Source organism: Urocitellus parryii, chromosome 7 (assembly GCF_045843805.1).
Source record: "Urocitellus parryii isolate mUroPar1 chromosome 7, mUroPar1.hap1, whole genome shotgun sequence".
Taxonomy (NCBI): Eukaryota; Metazoa; Chordata; class Mammalia; order Rodentia; family Sciuridae; genus Urocitellus; species Urocitellus parryii.
In genome coordinates, this window is record NC_135537.1 from 44,783,993 (window position 1) to 44,801,641 (window position 17,649).

A 17,649-nucleotide genomic window follows, 5' to 3' on the forward strand; every position below is an offset into this window, starting at 1 on the left:
TACTTTATTTATAAATAAATAATTTTTTCAACCTATTCCAGAACTTAACTATAAGTTTATACCTGAATTAGAGGACCTGTGGTGCACAATATCAATAAATTTTCATTTTTCATAAGGCTGAATAAAAAAAATAGTATGTGGGCTTTGCTCTGAAGTGACTGTAGTAAATAGGGTTCAGTGTCTTCTCTCAAAATGGTGCTGATATTGGGAATAGGAGAGTTCACACTCTGAGTTAAAGTATCTATACCTGGATATTCTCCCAGCCTCGGCTTCTTAAGAGAAAGAAGCGCACAAAAAAGTCCCTTGTATAAAGGTAGAAGTGATAACCATCCCAACAGATGGGTAGATACAGAAGAAGTATGAAAAACCAAGGGAACAAACCACTTCAAATAGCCCATTTCAACAACTGATTCTGCTGACACCACAGTGGAGGAAATGTTGAAGAAAGAAGTAAAAAAGTTCATAGTTAAAATATTCAATGAGATAAAAGAAAATATGAGAAGTAAAATTAGGGAAAAAATAATAGGAGGTGAAAGATCATTTCAATAAAGAGAGAGTCTTTGAAAAAAACCAAACAGAAGTCCTGTAAATGAAAGACTCAATAAATCGAATTAAAAATTCAATGCAAAGCATCACCAATAGATAAGACCACTTTGAAGACAGATTTTCAGGCTGAGAAGACAAAGTATATAATCTTGAAAATAAAGTTAACAATAAAGAAAGGATGATAAAGAGACTATGACCAGAATATTCAAGAAATCTGGGGTGACATCAAGATATAAGAATCACTGGAGTAGATAAAGTTTCCAAAAAACAAATTCAAAGAATGAGCAATCTTTTCAATTAAATAATATTAGGAAAATTTCCAAATCTTAGGAATGAAATGGAAATCCAAATATAAGACACATACTAAACTCCAGATAGGCAAGACCAAAAGAGATCCTCTCTAAGACACATCTATACCAAGTAAGGACAGAATTTTAAAAGTCACAAGAGAAAAACAGGAGGTTATATTTGGATTTCAACTGATTTCTCAAATCAAATCCTCAAAGCCAGGAAGGCTTAGACTAATACATACAAAGTCCTGAAAGAATATGGGAGCCAACCATAATTACTATATCCAACAAAATCATCCTTCAGAATTTAAGATGAAATAAAAACTTTCCATGATAAGCAGAAACTAAAAGAATTCATAACCACTAAGACTTTATTACAAAATATATTCGATGAAATATTCATGCAAAAGAAATAAAAAATTAAAATGAAAATCAGCATTTGGATGAACTGCATTAGAAAAATAGTTAATTAAAAGAAAATCAAGTCCAAATTAAGCATTAGAAATAAATCAAATTGGCAAGAAATAATTAAAAAAAATCACCTCTCTATAGCAACACTGTATGTAAATGGCCTAAACTCTCCAATTAAAAGACACAGATTGACAGACTGGATTAAAAAGAAGACCCAACAATATGTTGTTTACAACAGACTTATATTACAGATGTAGACATCCACAGACTGGTAAAAGGATGGGAAATATATATACCATGAAAATGTCTCAAAGTGGACTTCAAGCCAAAGTTAATCAGAAGAAATAAAGAAGGTCATGTCATGGGGCTAAGGGAACCATACAACAAGAAGATATAGTGATTTTAGATCTTTATGCCCTAAAACAATGGTGCATCTATGTACATAAAATAAACTCTTCTCAATATAAAGAATGAAACAAGCCACAATACAATAATACTGGATAATTTCAACACACCTCTCTTAACACTAGATAGGTCATCCATACATAAACCAAATTAAGATTCTTCAGAACTAAAAAAGTACTATTAATCAAATGAACCTAATCGATATCTACAGAATATTTCATCCATCGACAACCAAATTCACTTTCTTCTCACAGCACATGAAACGTTCTCTAAAATAGATCATATTCTAGGGCGCAAAGCAAATTTTAGCAAATAATAATTAAAAAAACTCAGATAATCAATCAGATCATAATGCAAAGAAATGAGAAATAAGATTAAAAACCAGGAACCACTCTTAACACGTGGAGATAAGATAATAATTTTCTAAGTGATGAACAGATAGCAAAAGAAATCAGGGGAGAAATAAAAAAAATCTTAGAACACAAATGAGAATAGTGATGCAACATACCAAAATCTCTGGGGCAATGGTAAAGGCAGTTTTAAGAGGAAGGTTTATAGAACTGAGTTCCTACATTAAATAAATAGGAAGATACCAACATAAATAATCCAATGTTACATCTCAAGGCCTGGAACAAACTTACACCCAAAGCAGAAGACAGAAAATAATTAAAATCAGGGCCAAAAATCATTGAAATTGAGAATAAAAAAAGACAAAGGATCAAATGAAGATATATGAAACAGAGTTCTTTTCTCTAAAAGGATGAACAAGATTGATAAACCTTAGTCAAACTAACCAAAAGAAAGACAGAAGACCCAAATTAACAAATTAGAGACAAAAAAGAAATATTATTACTACTAAAATCCAGAGGATCACTGGAAATTATTTGTAAATTTATATGCCAACAAGTTTTGAAATCTGACACTGACAAATTCCTAGAGACATATGACCTACCCAAGTTGAACCATGAGGATATAGAAAACTTAAACACATCAATATCAAGTTAAAAAAAATTGAAGTAGTTAGTAAAAGTCTTCCAACAAAGAAAATCCCAAGGCCAAATGAATTCTCAGCTGAGGATGTCTACCAGACATTTAAAGAAGACATAATATCAGTCCTTTTCAAATTATTTCATTAAATAGAAAAGGAGGGAACACTGTCAGGTTCATTCTTTGATGCCAGGATCTGTCTGATACCAAAAACAGACATATCAAGAGACAAAAATTTCAGGCCAATATCCTTGATGAACATAGATGCAAAAATTCTTAATAAAATACTGGTGAACTGCATTCAAAACCATATTAAGAAGATAGTGCACCATGATCAAGTGGGTTTCATTCCAGAGAAGCAAGTTTGTTTCAACACAGGCAAATGAATAAATGTAATTCACCACATAATTAACAGTTAATGATAAGAATCACATGATTATCTCAATAGATGATGAAAAAGCATTTCACAAAATATAGTACCCATTCTTGTTTAAAACATTAGAGAAACTAGGGCTAGAAGGAACTTACCTCAACATGGTAAAATCTACATATGACAAACCCAAGGTCAACATCATACTGAAAAACTGAAACCAATTTCTCCAAAAACGGGAAGAAGACAAGGACATCTACTCACACCACTCCTATTCAACATAGTTCTTAAAATTCTAGCCAGAGCTATTAGGCAAGAGAATGAAATTAAAGGGGGTCTAAATAGGGAAAGAAGAAGTAAAATTATTTCTGTTTGCTGATCAAATAAATAAAATAAAACCAAAAAAAAAAAAAAAACTCCACCAGAGGATATCAAGAGCTGATTTAAAAAAATTAGTAAAGTAGCAGGATACAAGATCAATTTACATAAATCAATTGCTTTCCTTAACTCCAATAATAAATCTGTTGAAAAAGAAATTAGTAAAACTATCCCATTCACAAAAACCTCAAAACAAACAAACAAACAAACTTGGGAATTAATCTAACAAAGGAGATGAAACCTGTGTAATGGAAACTATAGAACAATGAAGAAAGAAATTGGAGAAAACCTTACAAGATAGAAAACTATCCCCTGTTCTTGGATAGGCAGAATTTAATATTGTCAAAATGGCCATACTACCAAAAGTGTCATCCACATTCAGTATAGTTCCCATCAAATAAAACACCAAAGACATTCATCATAGAACCAGAAAAAACAGTTCTAAAACTAATTTGAAAGAATAAGAAACACTAAATAGCCAAAGTAATTCTGAACAAGAAGGGTAATTCTGGAGGGATCACAATACCAGACCTCAAGTTATACTACAGAGCTACCTTAACAAAATCAGCATGGTATTGGCACCAAAGGAGACACAAAGACCAATGGAATAGAAGACACACAGATAAATCCACATATTTATAGTCATCTGATCCTTGATGAAGGTGCCAAAACCATATGCTGGAGAAAAGATAGTTTTCTTAACAAATGGTGCTGGGAAAACTGAATATCCACAGGTACAAGAAGGAAACCTGACTCCCTATTTCTCACCTGCACAAAAGTCAACTCAAAGTCGATCAAAGACCTAGGAACTAGACCCAAAACTCTGCAACTGCTCGAAGAAAATGAAGGCTCAACACTGCAACACAATGGCATAGGCAATGATTTCCTTAATAAGACTTAAAACACAAGGAAATAAAATCAAGAATCAATAAGTGGGCCAGTTCCAAATTAAAAAGCTTCTGCACAGCAAAGGAAATGATTAAGTGTGAAGAGAGAGCCAATACAAAGGGAGATGATCTTTGCCACCTATTCTTTCGGGCATTAATATCAGAATATACAAAGAACTTAAAAGACTTACACACACACACACACACACAAATAATATAATTAATAAACAGACAAAATATCTAAATAGATATTTCTCAAAGGAAGAAATAGAAATGGCCAATAAATATATAAAAAAATATTAACCATCTCCAGCAATCAGAGAGTTGCAAATCAAACCACATTGAGATTTTACCTCACTCCAGTCAGAATGGCAATCATCAAGAATACGAATAATAATAATAAAAGCTGGTGGGGAAAAGGCCCACCCATACATTATTGGTGGGACTGCAAATTATTGCAACCAGTCTGGAAAGCAGTATGTAGATTCCACAAAACAAAACAAAACAAAACACAACACCAGGAGTGGACTACCATATGATTCAGCTATCCACTCTTCAGTATATACCCAAAATATCTAAAATCACCAAATACTATAATGGATGCAACCACATCAATGTTTATAGCAGCACAATTCACAATAGCCAAGCTATGCAAACAACCCAGGTGCTGACGGAGAGACGAATGGATAAAGGAAATATGGAATATATACATGATGGAGTGCTAACTCAGCCATAAAGAAGAATGAAATTATGGTATTTTCCAGTTAATGGATAGAATTGGAGATCATCATGCTAAGTGAAATAACCCAGAAAGTCAAAGGCTGAATGTTTTCTCTGATATGTGGAAGCTAGGTCAAAATAAGAGGGAAAGGGGGAAAAAGGAAAAAAGTGGGAGTATGAAATTCCATGAAAAATAGAAATCAGAGGAGAAGAAGAATAGGATTCATGGGAAGGGAGGAGGGACGGAAAAGGGAAGAACGGTGGAATCAACCTGACCTAACTTTCCTAGGTTATCTATATGAATATACCAAAGTATACATATACATAAAGTATACCTTTATGTATACTGATAAGGATTAATTTAAAAAATTATTAAGTAGAAGAAAGATCAGTAGAGTAGAGGTAAAGGGTCAGGGAGAGGGAGGAAGAGAAGAAAAGGGAAAGTATTTGGGACTGGTTCAGAGCAGATTATATTCCATGCTCGTACAATTATATCAAAATGAACCCTAATATTACGTATAACTAAAATAAACTAACAAAAATTAATATGTATGGGGGTGGTGGGACAAAGGGAGGGACGGAGGGAGGAGAGAGAAAATGTGGGTTCTGGAGCCTAGATTAAATTTTTATTCCAATTCTACTGCTTTTTTATTTGTGTGAACTTTAGGAAGTTGTTTGATTTCTCTGTGCCTAGAATACCCAATCCTAAACTGGGGATAATTTACCTCATAGGGGTATATTGAGAAAATTAAATGAGTTGTATAAGTAAAGCATTCAGAATAATATCTGACATATAATATGTGATCCATATATGTTGGTTGCCATTATTAATATTTTAAAGACAGGAAGTCTCTAAATAAAAATTGCTGTCATTCACATAATACCAACAAAAATCAGAACAAAGTTTTAGGGCCTTGAATCAAATCACAATTGAGGAGTGAGGACTCTAAATATCACCTTCTCTACTTGCCACTTCTATACTTGCCCTCTACCTACCATCTAAAATAAAAACAGTTCTCTAGTTGCATATCTGCTAGGATAACAAAGCATTACTATGGCATAGTTTATTTTTGTGCTATAATTAGAATTGCTAAAAAAAAATGCAGTATGTTGTCTCACCTTACACTTGAACCATAATTTCCAAACAACTGGAGGCTAACTTCTCTTAAATGCAGTGCTAGAGAAAACACATTCCTTGGCTTGCTTCTATATGTGCTCCTTTTACTTTACGTTGGACATTCATCTTTGTGCTTTCAAATGTGGCTGAGAACCTCCTTAATAAGAATTCTTTCTATTAGATGATTTAGATTAGTTTTCACATCAACCATACTTTTCCCTTTTCTGTTACAAATATAAGTAAGATAAAATTCACTACGTCTTGATCTTCAGTAGAAAAGAACATTGGGAAGGGGAGAATGCAATGGAAGAAATAATTATATAATTTTTGAAGGACTTGAGAAACAGTGAAAATTGAGAGCTGGAACTTTCTTATTTGAGACAAGATCTTTACAGGTATTTCAAAGCTAATGGAAAAGATGACAGAAAGATTTAAAAATATTAAAATATACTATCCACAAAAATCTGCCATAATCCCATCATCCTACTAGACTACTTTCATTTTAGGGAAGGAGAGCATGGGAGGAAGATTATTTCTAGATAGAGAAGAGGGGTGGGAGGGAAAGGGAGGGGTAAGGGGAATAGCAAGGATGATGGAAGGTGATGGTCATCATTATACAAAATACATGTATGAAGATTTGGTGTCAACATACCTTATATACAAACAGATATGATAAATTGTGGTATAAATGTGTATTAAGAATTGTAATGCAAAAAAAAATAGAATTCATGTATAATGGCATAATTTGGCGTGAACATACTTTATATACAGAGTTACAAAAAGTCATGCTGTGAATGGATAATTATGAATGTAATGCATTCCTCTATTGTCATGTATGTAAAAAATAAAAAAATAAAAATGCTATTCATATCTGAATATCTATAATATTATTGTCTGCAAGAAACTGTGAAGAACAGTAAGCACTCTGGTTTCCACACAAGATTGATATGACAGCAGAGAAAGCAGAAATGGTAGGTATAATTATTTTCTTTTCAAACTGGTTTAACTTTTAACACTGGTTTCTCTCTTTCTGGGATGTATTTGTAGACACTAAGCAGACACAGAGAAGTCTCAACTGCCCTTAATTGGTTGTAAATGTTTTTCTATTAGGTACTATGTTTCTAGTTAGAATTCCAGTAAGAAAATTTGCTTCAAAAAAATGGTAGCAAGGTACTAATTTCAATTTAATTTTATTATCTATCTTAAAGATTTTTTTAGAATTCATTTAAAGGCCCTACAAACTGGTAAGTTGATTAAAAAAACTATGACTTCGGAGATCCAACATGGCGGCGGGCGCGGAGAGATCAAGTCTCTGACCGATTCAGCTGCGCAGGCATAGGGAGTCTTAAACCGTCTAAATGCTGTTTGCTCAGGATCACTAGCCAATGCTGAGCTGATGTGGATCTGGGGCGAATAGTCTGGGCCTCTCAGAACACACACTGAGCCCGGATTGGCTGAATTCAAGCTCCCGTTCACCTGCTTCTCGCAGACAAACTGCTGTGACTCAGCACTAAACGATCCCGCTGAAACAACTGGGCGGCCCTTTTGAACCTATGGAGGTAAATGCCAACTGAGCCTTCATAGGCAGTGGCCACAGGATTGAAACGGGGCTTGGGAGAGCCAGTCAGGACCCACCCGTTGCATTGGTCACCTGGCAAAGGGAAACGAACTGTAGCCATTTGCATGGGATTCCACCATGGCAGAGGACTGACATCACCAGAATGTGGCAGAGGAGATAACTTCACTGAAACCAGCGGCGACAGGTGTGTAACCCCCTAGCCTTCCCTCTCCACACAACGGGGAAACCTTAAGGGCCCCTCCCAGCTCTCCCGTAAGGGCCCCTCCCAGCTCTCCCGTGCGCAATAGCCAGACCAAGGGAATCAGGAGTGGTGCGGGACTCGCGGCGCAGAACTCCCGGCTACCGCTCCCACCAGTGCTGACAACTGAGGTCTCTTGCACCAGCTACCGGGGGCGTGGCTACCGAAGGGCAAGCAAACTCGCTGAGGGTTCTCAGCCCCAAGCTCTACAAACTTAGGGTCTGAGGGAATGGCAAACAGGGAGAGTGTGCCCAATCATTCATGAAAACAGGGCTCCCGGGAGCAGCAGACCTGGCGTGTAGACAGTATTGTGGTGAACATCACCGGTGAGCGGGGCCTGGCTTGAGGAAAAGTGGGGAAGTGACTAGACACAAGAGAAGGCCCTAGGCACTCAGGATTGGAGACCCACCCAGTCTGGGAGGAGGAGCTGCTGCACAGTGATTGGTTCCCGCATATTGACAGGAGAAGCTTGGCCCGGTGGGCACAGCTCCACTTACTGGAAGAGAAGTCAATCAAACTCTAAAACTGCATTTATTAATTTTTTTTAAATTTGGGGTTTTTTTATTTTCATTTTTTTTGTTTTTTAATTTTTAAAAAAAATTTTTTAATTTTTTTTAATTTAAATTTTTATTTTTTTATTATTTTTTTCTTTTTTATTTTCTATTTTTTTCTTTTGTCTTTTCATTTCTTTTCAATTTTCTTATTCCCCCTTCCTTGAATTCCACCTGCTTACTCTCATTCTCTTTAGTGACTTCTTCCCTTCCATTTTAATACCTTTCCTCCCAAGCATCAAATAAATTTATAGGAGTAAACAGTAACTCAGCAGTCAAACAGAACAAGAAGTAACATGAGCAGCATGAAAAAGCAAGGAAGAAAAGGAGTGCAAACAATGCAGGAAAGCCTAAATATTTAGGAGGATATAGAGTCACCAGAAATATGGTCAAATAAAGAACTCAAGGAATACCTTAGACAGATGGAATGGAACCTTAAAGAGGATATGAGACAGCAAATTCAAACAGTGAAAGAACACATTGAAAATGAATTACATAAACAGATAAAAGAAGAAGTCAAGCATCTTTATCAGGAGATAGAGATTATAAAAAAATCAAACAATAATTCTAGAAATGAAGGAAACGATAGACCAAATTAAAAACTCAAATGAGAGTATCACTAACAGAGTGGAGCAAGTAGAAGCCAGAACGTCAGATAATGAAGACAAAATATATCATCTTGAAAAGAGTCTAGCCAACTCAGAAAGGCTGGTAAAAAATCATGAGAAAAACATCCAAGAGATATGGGATAACATAAAAAAAACCAAACTTAAGAGTCATCGGGATAGAGGAAGGTATAGAGATTCAAACCAAGGGAATGAGTAACCTGCTGAATGAAATAATTACAGAAAACTTTCCAGAAATGAAAAAGGAAATGGATATACAAATTGTAGATGCATACAAGACACCGAGCATACAAAATCACAGTAGACCAAAGCCAAGACACATTGTTATGAAGATATCCAATATACAGAACAAAGAGAAAATATTAAAAGCTACAAGAGAAAGGAGGCAGATTACATTCAGGGGTAAACCAATAAGCTTAACAAGAAATTTTTCATCACAGATGCTGAAAGCGAGAAGATCCTGGAACAACGTATTTCAAACACTGAAAGACAATGGATGCCAACCAAGAATTCGGTATCCAGCAAAATTAAGCTTCAGGTACGACAACGAAATAAAAATCTTTCATGATAAACAAAAGTTAAAAGAATTTGCAGCCAGAAAACCAGCACTACAAAGCATCTTGAGCAAAACACTAGACGAGGAAGAAATGAAAAACAATAACCAAAACCATCAGTGGGAAGTGCCTCAGTAAAGACAGAGGGCGGGGGGAAAGCTAATCATGGAAAAACAAACTAAATTAAAAAAAAAAGATAAGTAATCAAACATGGCTGGAAGTACAAACCATATATCAATAGTAACTGTAAACGTTAATGGCTTAAACTCTCCAATAAAGCGACATAGGCTGGTAACATGGATTAAAAAAAACAAATCCAACAATATGCTGCCTCCAGGAGACACATCTGATTGGAAAAGACATACACAGGCTGAAGGTGAAAGGTTGGGAAAAAATATACCACACACACGGTCCTTGTAAGCAAGCAGGGGTGGTAATCCTCATATCAAATAAAATCGACTTCAAGACTAAGTTAATCAAAAGGGATAAGGAAGGACATTATATACTGTTCAAAGGAACCATTCACCAACAACACATAACAATTATCAATATTTATGCACCAAATAATGGTGCTGCGACGTTCATAAAACAAATTCTCCTCAAGTTCAAGAATTAAATAGACCACAACACAATAATTATGGGTGACTTCAACACACCTCTCTCACCATTGGACAGATCCTCCAAACAAAAGTTGAATAAAGAAACTATATAACTCAATATCACAATCAATAACCTAGACTTAACTGACATATATAGAATATATCAACGATCAAGTGGATATACTTTTTTCGCAGCAGCACATGGATCCTTCTCAAAAATAGACCATATATTATGCCGTAGGGCAACCCTCAGTAAATATAAAGGGGTGGAGATAATACCATGCATTTTATCTGATCATAATGGAATGAAACTGGAAATCAATGATAAAAGAAGGAAGGAAAAATTCTACACCACATGTAAAATGAACAATATGTTACTGAATGATCAATGGGTTACAGAAGACATAAAGGAGGAAATCAAAAAATTCTTAGAGATAAATGAAAATACAGACAAAACATATCGGAATATATGGGACACAATGAAAGCAGTTTTAAGAGGGAAATTCATTGCCTGGAGGTCATTCCTCAAAAAAAGAAAAAACCAACAAATAAATGAGCTCACACTTCATCTCAAACCCCTAGAAAAGGAAGAGCAAAACAACAGCAAATGTAGCAGAAGACAAGAAATAATTAAAATCAGAGCGGAAATCAACGAAATTGAAACAAAAGAAACTATTTAAAAAATTAACAAAACTAACCCACTTGAATCAAACTGTGAAATATGATATATTAAGAACTGTGTAATGTTTTAAACTACCAACAATAAAAAAAAATTAACAAAACCAAAAGTTGATTCTTCGAACAAATAAATAAGATCGACAGACCCTTAGCCATGCTAATGAAGAGAAGAAGAGAGAGAACTCAAATTACTAACGTGCAGGATGAAAAAGGCAATATCATAACAGATGCTACAGAAATACAGGAGACAATTAGAAATGATTTTGAAAACCTATATTCCAATAAAATAGAAGATAGTGAAGACATTGATAAATTTCTTAAGTCATATGATTTGCCCAGACTGAGTCAGGAGATTACACACAATTTGAACAGACCAATATCAATGGATGAAATAGAAGAAGCAATCAAAAGACTACCAACCAAGAAAAGCCCAGGACCAGATGGATATACAGCGGAGTTTTACAAAACCTTTAAAGAAGAATTAATACCAATACTTGTCAAGTTATTTCAGGAATTAGAAAAAGAGGGAGCTCTTCCAAATTCATTCTATGAGGCCAACATCACCCTGATTCCAAAACCAGACAAAGACACCTCAAAGAAAGAAAACTATAGACCAATATCTCTAATGAACCTAGATGCAAAAATCCTCAATAAAATCCTGGCGAATTGGATACAAAAACATATCAAAAAAATTGTGCACCATAATCAAGTAGGATTCATCCCTGGGATGCAAGAATGGTTCAATATACGGAAATCAATAAATGTTATTCACCACATCAATAGACTTAAAGATAAGAACCATATGATCATCTCAATAGACAAAGAAAAAGCATTTGACAAAGTACAGCATCCCTTTATGTTCAAAACATTAGAAAAACTAGGGATAACAAGAACTTACCTCAACATTGTAAAAGCTATCTATACTAAGCCTCAGGCTAGCATCATTCTGAATGGAGAAAATTGAAGGCATTCCCTGTAAAATCTGGAACAAGACAGGGATGCCCTCTATCACCACTTCTATTCAATATAGTTCTCGAAACACTGGCCAGAGCAATTAGACGGAAGAAATTAAAGGCATAAAAATAGAAAAAGAAGAACTTAAATTATCACTATTTGCGGTCGACATGATTCTACACCTAGAAGACCCAAAAGGATCTACAAAAAACTACTAGAACTAATAAATGAATTCAGCAAAGTGGCAGGATATAAAATCAACACGCATAATTCAAAGGCATTTCTGTATATCAGCAACAAAACTTCTGAAACGGAAATGAGGAAAAACACTCCATTCACAATATCCTCAAAAAAAATAAAATACTTGGGAATCAACCTAACAAAAGAGGTGAAAGATTTATATAATGAAAACTACAGAACCCTAAAGAGAGAAGTAGAAGAAGATCTTAGAAGATGGAAAAATATACCCTGTTCATGGATAGGCAGAACTAACATCATCAAAATGGCAATATTACCAAAAGTTCTCTATAGGTTTAATGCAATGACAATCAAAATCCCAAAGGCATTTCTTGTAGAAATAGATAAAGCAATCATGAAATTCATTTGGAAAAATAAAAGACCCAGAATAGCAAAAGCAATTCTAAGCAGGAAGTGTGAATCAGGCGGTATAGGGATACCAGATTTCAAACTATAATACAGAGCAACAGTGACAAAAACAGCATGGTACTGGTACCAAAACAGGCGGGTGGACCAATGGTATCGAATTGAGGACACAGAGACTAATCCTCAAAGTTACAACTATCTTATATTTGATAAAGGGGCTAAAAGCATGCAATGGAGGAAGGATAGCATCTTCAACAAATGGTGTTGGGAAAACTGGAAATCCATATGCAACAAAATGAAACTGAATACCCTCCTCTCGCCATGCACAAAAGTTAACTCAAAATGGATCAAGGAGCTTGATATCAAATCAGAGACTGTGCGTCTGATAGAAGAAAAAGTTGGCTCCGATCTACATATTGTGGGGTCGGGCTCCAAATTCCTTAATAGGACACCCATAGCACAAGAGTTAATAACAAGAATCAATAAATGGGACTTACTTAAACTAAAAAGTTTTTTCTCAGCAAGAGAAACAATAAGAGAGGTAAATAGGGAACCTACATCATGGGAACAAATTTTTACTCCTCACACTTCAGATAGAGCCCTAATATCCAGAGTATACAAAGAACTCAAAAAATTAGACAATAAGATAACAAATAACCCAATCAACAAATAGGCCAAGGACCTGAACAGACACTTCTCAGAGGAGGACATACAATCAATCAACAAGTACATGAAAAAATGCTCACCATCTCTAGCAGTCAGAGAAATGCAAATCAAAACCACCCTAAGATACCATCTCACTCCAGTAAGATTGGCAGCCATTATGAAGTCAAACAACAACAAGGCAAGGATGTGGGGAAAAGGGTACTCTTGTACATTGCTGGTGAGACTGCAAATTGGTGCGGCCAATTTGGAAAGCAATATGGAGATTCCTGGGAAAGCTGGGAATGGAACCACCATTTGACCCAGCTATTGCTCTTCTTGAACTATTCCCTGAAGACCTTAAAAGAGCATACTACAGGGATACTGCCACATTGATGTTCATAGCAGCACAATTCACAATTGCTAGACTGTGGAACCAACCCAGATGCCCTTCAATAGATGAATGGATAAAAAAAAATGTGGCATTTATATGCCATGGAGTTTTACGCAGCACTAAAAAAATGACAAAATCATGGAATCTGCAGGGAAATGGATGGCACTAGAGCAGATTATGCTAAGTGAAGCTAGCCAATCCCTAAAAAACAAATGCCAAATGTCTTCTTTGATATAATGAGAGCAACTAAGAACAGAGCAGGGAGGAAGAGCAGGAGGAAAAGATTAACATTAAACAGAGACATGAGGTGGGAGGGAAAGGGAGAGAAAAGGGATATTGCATGGAAATGGAAGGAGACCCTCATTGTTATACAAAATTATGTAAGAGGTTGTGAGTGGAATGGGAAAATAAACAAGGAGAGAAATGAATTACAGTAGATGGGGTAGAGAGAGAAGATGGGAGGGGAGAGGGGGGATATTTGTGGATAGGAAACGTAGCAGATTACAACAGTCACTAAAATGGCATTATGTAAAAATGGGAGTTCATAACCCAATTGAATCTAATGTATGAAATACGATATGTCAAGAGCTTTGTAATGTTTTGAACAACCAATAAAAAAAAACAAACTATGACTTCTTCATGAGTCCCTGATGAACTTTGATTTTTAAAGGATATTCATAAAGAAAAGGTAGAGATACATAAGGATGCATATAAAAGAGTATATGTTCTTTTGTATAAAAGAAATTTATAAGAAAAAATATTTACAAGAAAAATAATAATTTATGAGAAAAATATCAGCAAGTTCAGAGTACTATTTATCCTAAAACAAAATCTATAAAAAATTCACAAAACCAATAATATTTAAAACACTCATAGCACAGAACGACCAATGGTACCCTATTGGTGGATAAAAAAGAAAAAGTGGAGGACATCAACTTCTGTCTTATCAGGTTTATGGACTATAATAAAGGAAACAAGTTGCAGGATGTTGAAAGGTACAAGGATCATTATAATTTAAAGTTGAGAAAACCTACAAACACTTCCACAGTGCTATTAGTGTTCTTCTGAGACAGAATAAAGAGAAAATATAGTATATTTAAAGTGTTAGCATCTAACACTCGAATAGAAGAGAGTAAAAGAGATGTTACTAGAGACTTGGAAGTGCAGGGGTAAGGGTAAATAGAGTGCCACAATACAGTCAGACAGAAAAAATAAGTTCTGTGTTTTAATAGCACAACGGGGTAAACGTAAACTACAATAATTTAGGAAATATTTTAAAATAACTAGAAGATTCTGAAAGTTCTCAACACATGGAAATGATATATGTTTGAGAAGATGGAAATAACCATGACTTGAACATGAAACACTATATACATGTACTGAATTATCATCTCATAGCTATTATAAATATTGTCAATTAAAAATTAAAAACAAAAAAGAAAAGTAAATGTCAGTCTAATTTAAAAAAATGATGATTTTACAAATTTACATACCTACTAAGATATTGTCAGTAAATCCTGGTTTAAAAAAGCTTAGAAAATTTCACAAAAGTTCAGCTTTAGGACCAAAATTTAAGGGAGACTCAAACAAACAGATGCATCTAAATAGCACCAGGGATTAAAACCTATGTAATAAGGAAATTTTCAGGAGGAACTAAGGATATTTAGCAGGAAGAAGGACAAAATCTATGGGCATGTGAGGAGTGGAAGAATCATAGCTATATTCAAATATTGGAAGGGCTGATATGTGTAAGTAGATTGGGTTTATTCAGTTTGAACAAAGAGGTAAAGTAGGACAGATGGGTGAAGGTAACAGGGAAGAGATTTTGATCTTTGACTGATAATACAAGAAAATATCAGTCACTTAAGTAAGGATGTTAAGTCTCCTTCATAGCATAGTTGTCTTGGGAAACAAGGTCTGCTACACATGAATTCAGAGAACTTAATGCTGTGTAGAAGCTTTCTTTTCTTTCTCACTTCCCCTACCACTTCATTCCAGAGAAAGGAAGTGTCTTAAATAAAGAATGCTTTGTTCCTTAATTTTTCTCATCATTTTATGTCACATTTCTTTTCTTTTTTCCTGGTACTGGGGATTGCTTTATGGCTAAGCTACATCTTTTTTTTTTTTGCACTTTGAGATAAAGTCTAAGTTACCCATGCTGGCCTTGAACTTGTGATCTTTCTGCCTTAGTCAATATAGTCATTGGGATTACAGATATGCGCCAGCACTCCTGGCCTTGTGTTAGTTTTTCTATTGCATCAACTTCTCTATTATTAATTTGTTTGAACATTTTTGATGCTTATGCTAGTCTTCTGATTATGTTATTGAAAAAGTATAGAAAAATAATATGTAAAAATAAATTTTATTGCATTCAGTGTTGGCAACTACTTTTTATTTGCTGTTATTAGTTAGATGTAGGGTAACTAAAGTCACTACATGAGTGCTATTAGTACCTAAGCCTTACACTTCTTACAAAAATAAAATCAAAACAGATCATAGATTTTGACGTAAACATAAAACTACAAAATCTTTAGATGATATCTAGAAGGAGAACACCAGTACCTAGAGCTGATGCAAAAGCATGATACATACAGGATAAAAATGATAAACTGGATTAAAACTTCTACTGTGAAAGGATCTATTGAAAGGACAAAAAGACAAACCATGGATTAGGAGGAAATTTTTGAAAACTGCAAGGACCCATATCTAAATCTAAATCTATACAGAATTCTCAATACTGAACAATAAAAGCCAAAAACTCCAATTAGGAAATGGGCTTATGACATGAAAAGACATTAAACTAAAGAGGCTAAAGAGGTGGTAAGTAAGCAAAAAAAAAGTTTTCAACATCATTAGCTATTAGGAAAATACAAATTAATATAGACATATGAATAGCTAAATAAAAAACAGTGATAATACCAAGCGCTGGTGAGGATGTAGAAAAGCTGGGTCTCTCACACATTGTTGGTGGAAGGTAAAATGGTACAGCCACTCTGGAAAATAGTTTGATAGTTTCTTAAAATACACGCACCCTTACCATATGACTGAGAAGCTGCACTCTTAAGCATTTACCCTTGAGGAATGAAGACCTATTTAGTCGTAAACCTGTAGAGGACTATCCATGGCAGCTTTTTAACTGCCAAAACCATGGTAAAAGCCCGATAGTCCCTCACTGAATGTCTAAATACCTGCAGTACATCCACACCATAGTATACCATTAATTAATAACAATCAACTGCTGATACAAAGAACAGTTTGAATAATACAAGGCTATTATGTTCAGTGAACAAAACCAATCTCAAGGTATAGATACTTTATAATTTCATTTTTACAGTATTTTCAAAATTATGGAATTATAGATGGAAGATAGATTAGGGATTATCAGGAATATGTGATGGTGAGTGGGATGAAGTGGGTATAATTATAAAACGGTAGCTTGACAAATACCTTTGTGGTGATGGATAAGTGCTACACACCCTGATCTGTGATGGTTATGCAATTATATACATGATAATGTCACATAAAGACATACACACATTGTATCAATTCCTGTCAAATTCTTAGGTCTTGAAGGTGTACATTGTTATGTGTTATGTAACACGGAAACTGGGTGAAAGGTACATGGGATCTCTTTGTAACTTACCATGAATCTATAATTTCAAGATACAAAGTAAAAAAATAAAAAGGTATTCTTAACAATTTCACTTAAGAAACATGATGAAAGCATTTTGTGCCATAATTCTACTTATTTCTGAAGTTGAGGGATAAATAAGTCACTACAGTAGGAAGAAGGGGAACTCAACATAGGAACTAGGGATATGGAAAAGGTATTAAATTGGCTAGGTGTAAGAAATAACTAAAAAGACTTTTAAAACAGATAAACTTAAAAAAAAATAATTACCTTAACATGAAATTCACTGTCTAACAAGATATTCTGAGTCTTCAAGTCATGATGAAGTAGAGGAGGATTCATATTATGCAGGTAATTTACACCAAGTGCGATTTCATGCAGGATGCGGAATCTTAATGGCCAAGGAACATCAGGATATTCAATTTTCTTTATATATAAATGAAAAGGAAAAAAAAAAGAAAATTAGCATCCAAATTTCTCTCCATTTCA

General features: G+C 34.7%; 1 protein-coding gene across 1 annotated transcript in view; it reads right to left on the reverse strand.

The window, feature by feature from the left end:
- The window catches only part of Ripk2 (receptor interacting serine/threonine kinase 2), a 43,255-nt gene that overhangs the window by 17,877 nt on the left and 7,729 nt on the right, over window positions 1–17,649 (reverse strand). The window contains exon 3 of the mRNA XM_026383825.2: window positions 17,431–17,586. Within this exon, the coding sequence (XP_026239610.1) occupies window positions 17,431–17,586 (156 nt within the window). The remainder of the gene's footprint in view (window positions 1–17,430; window positions 17,587–17,649) is intronic.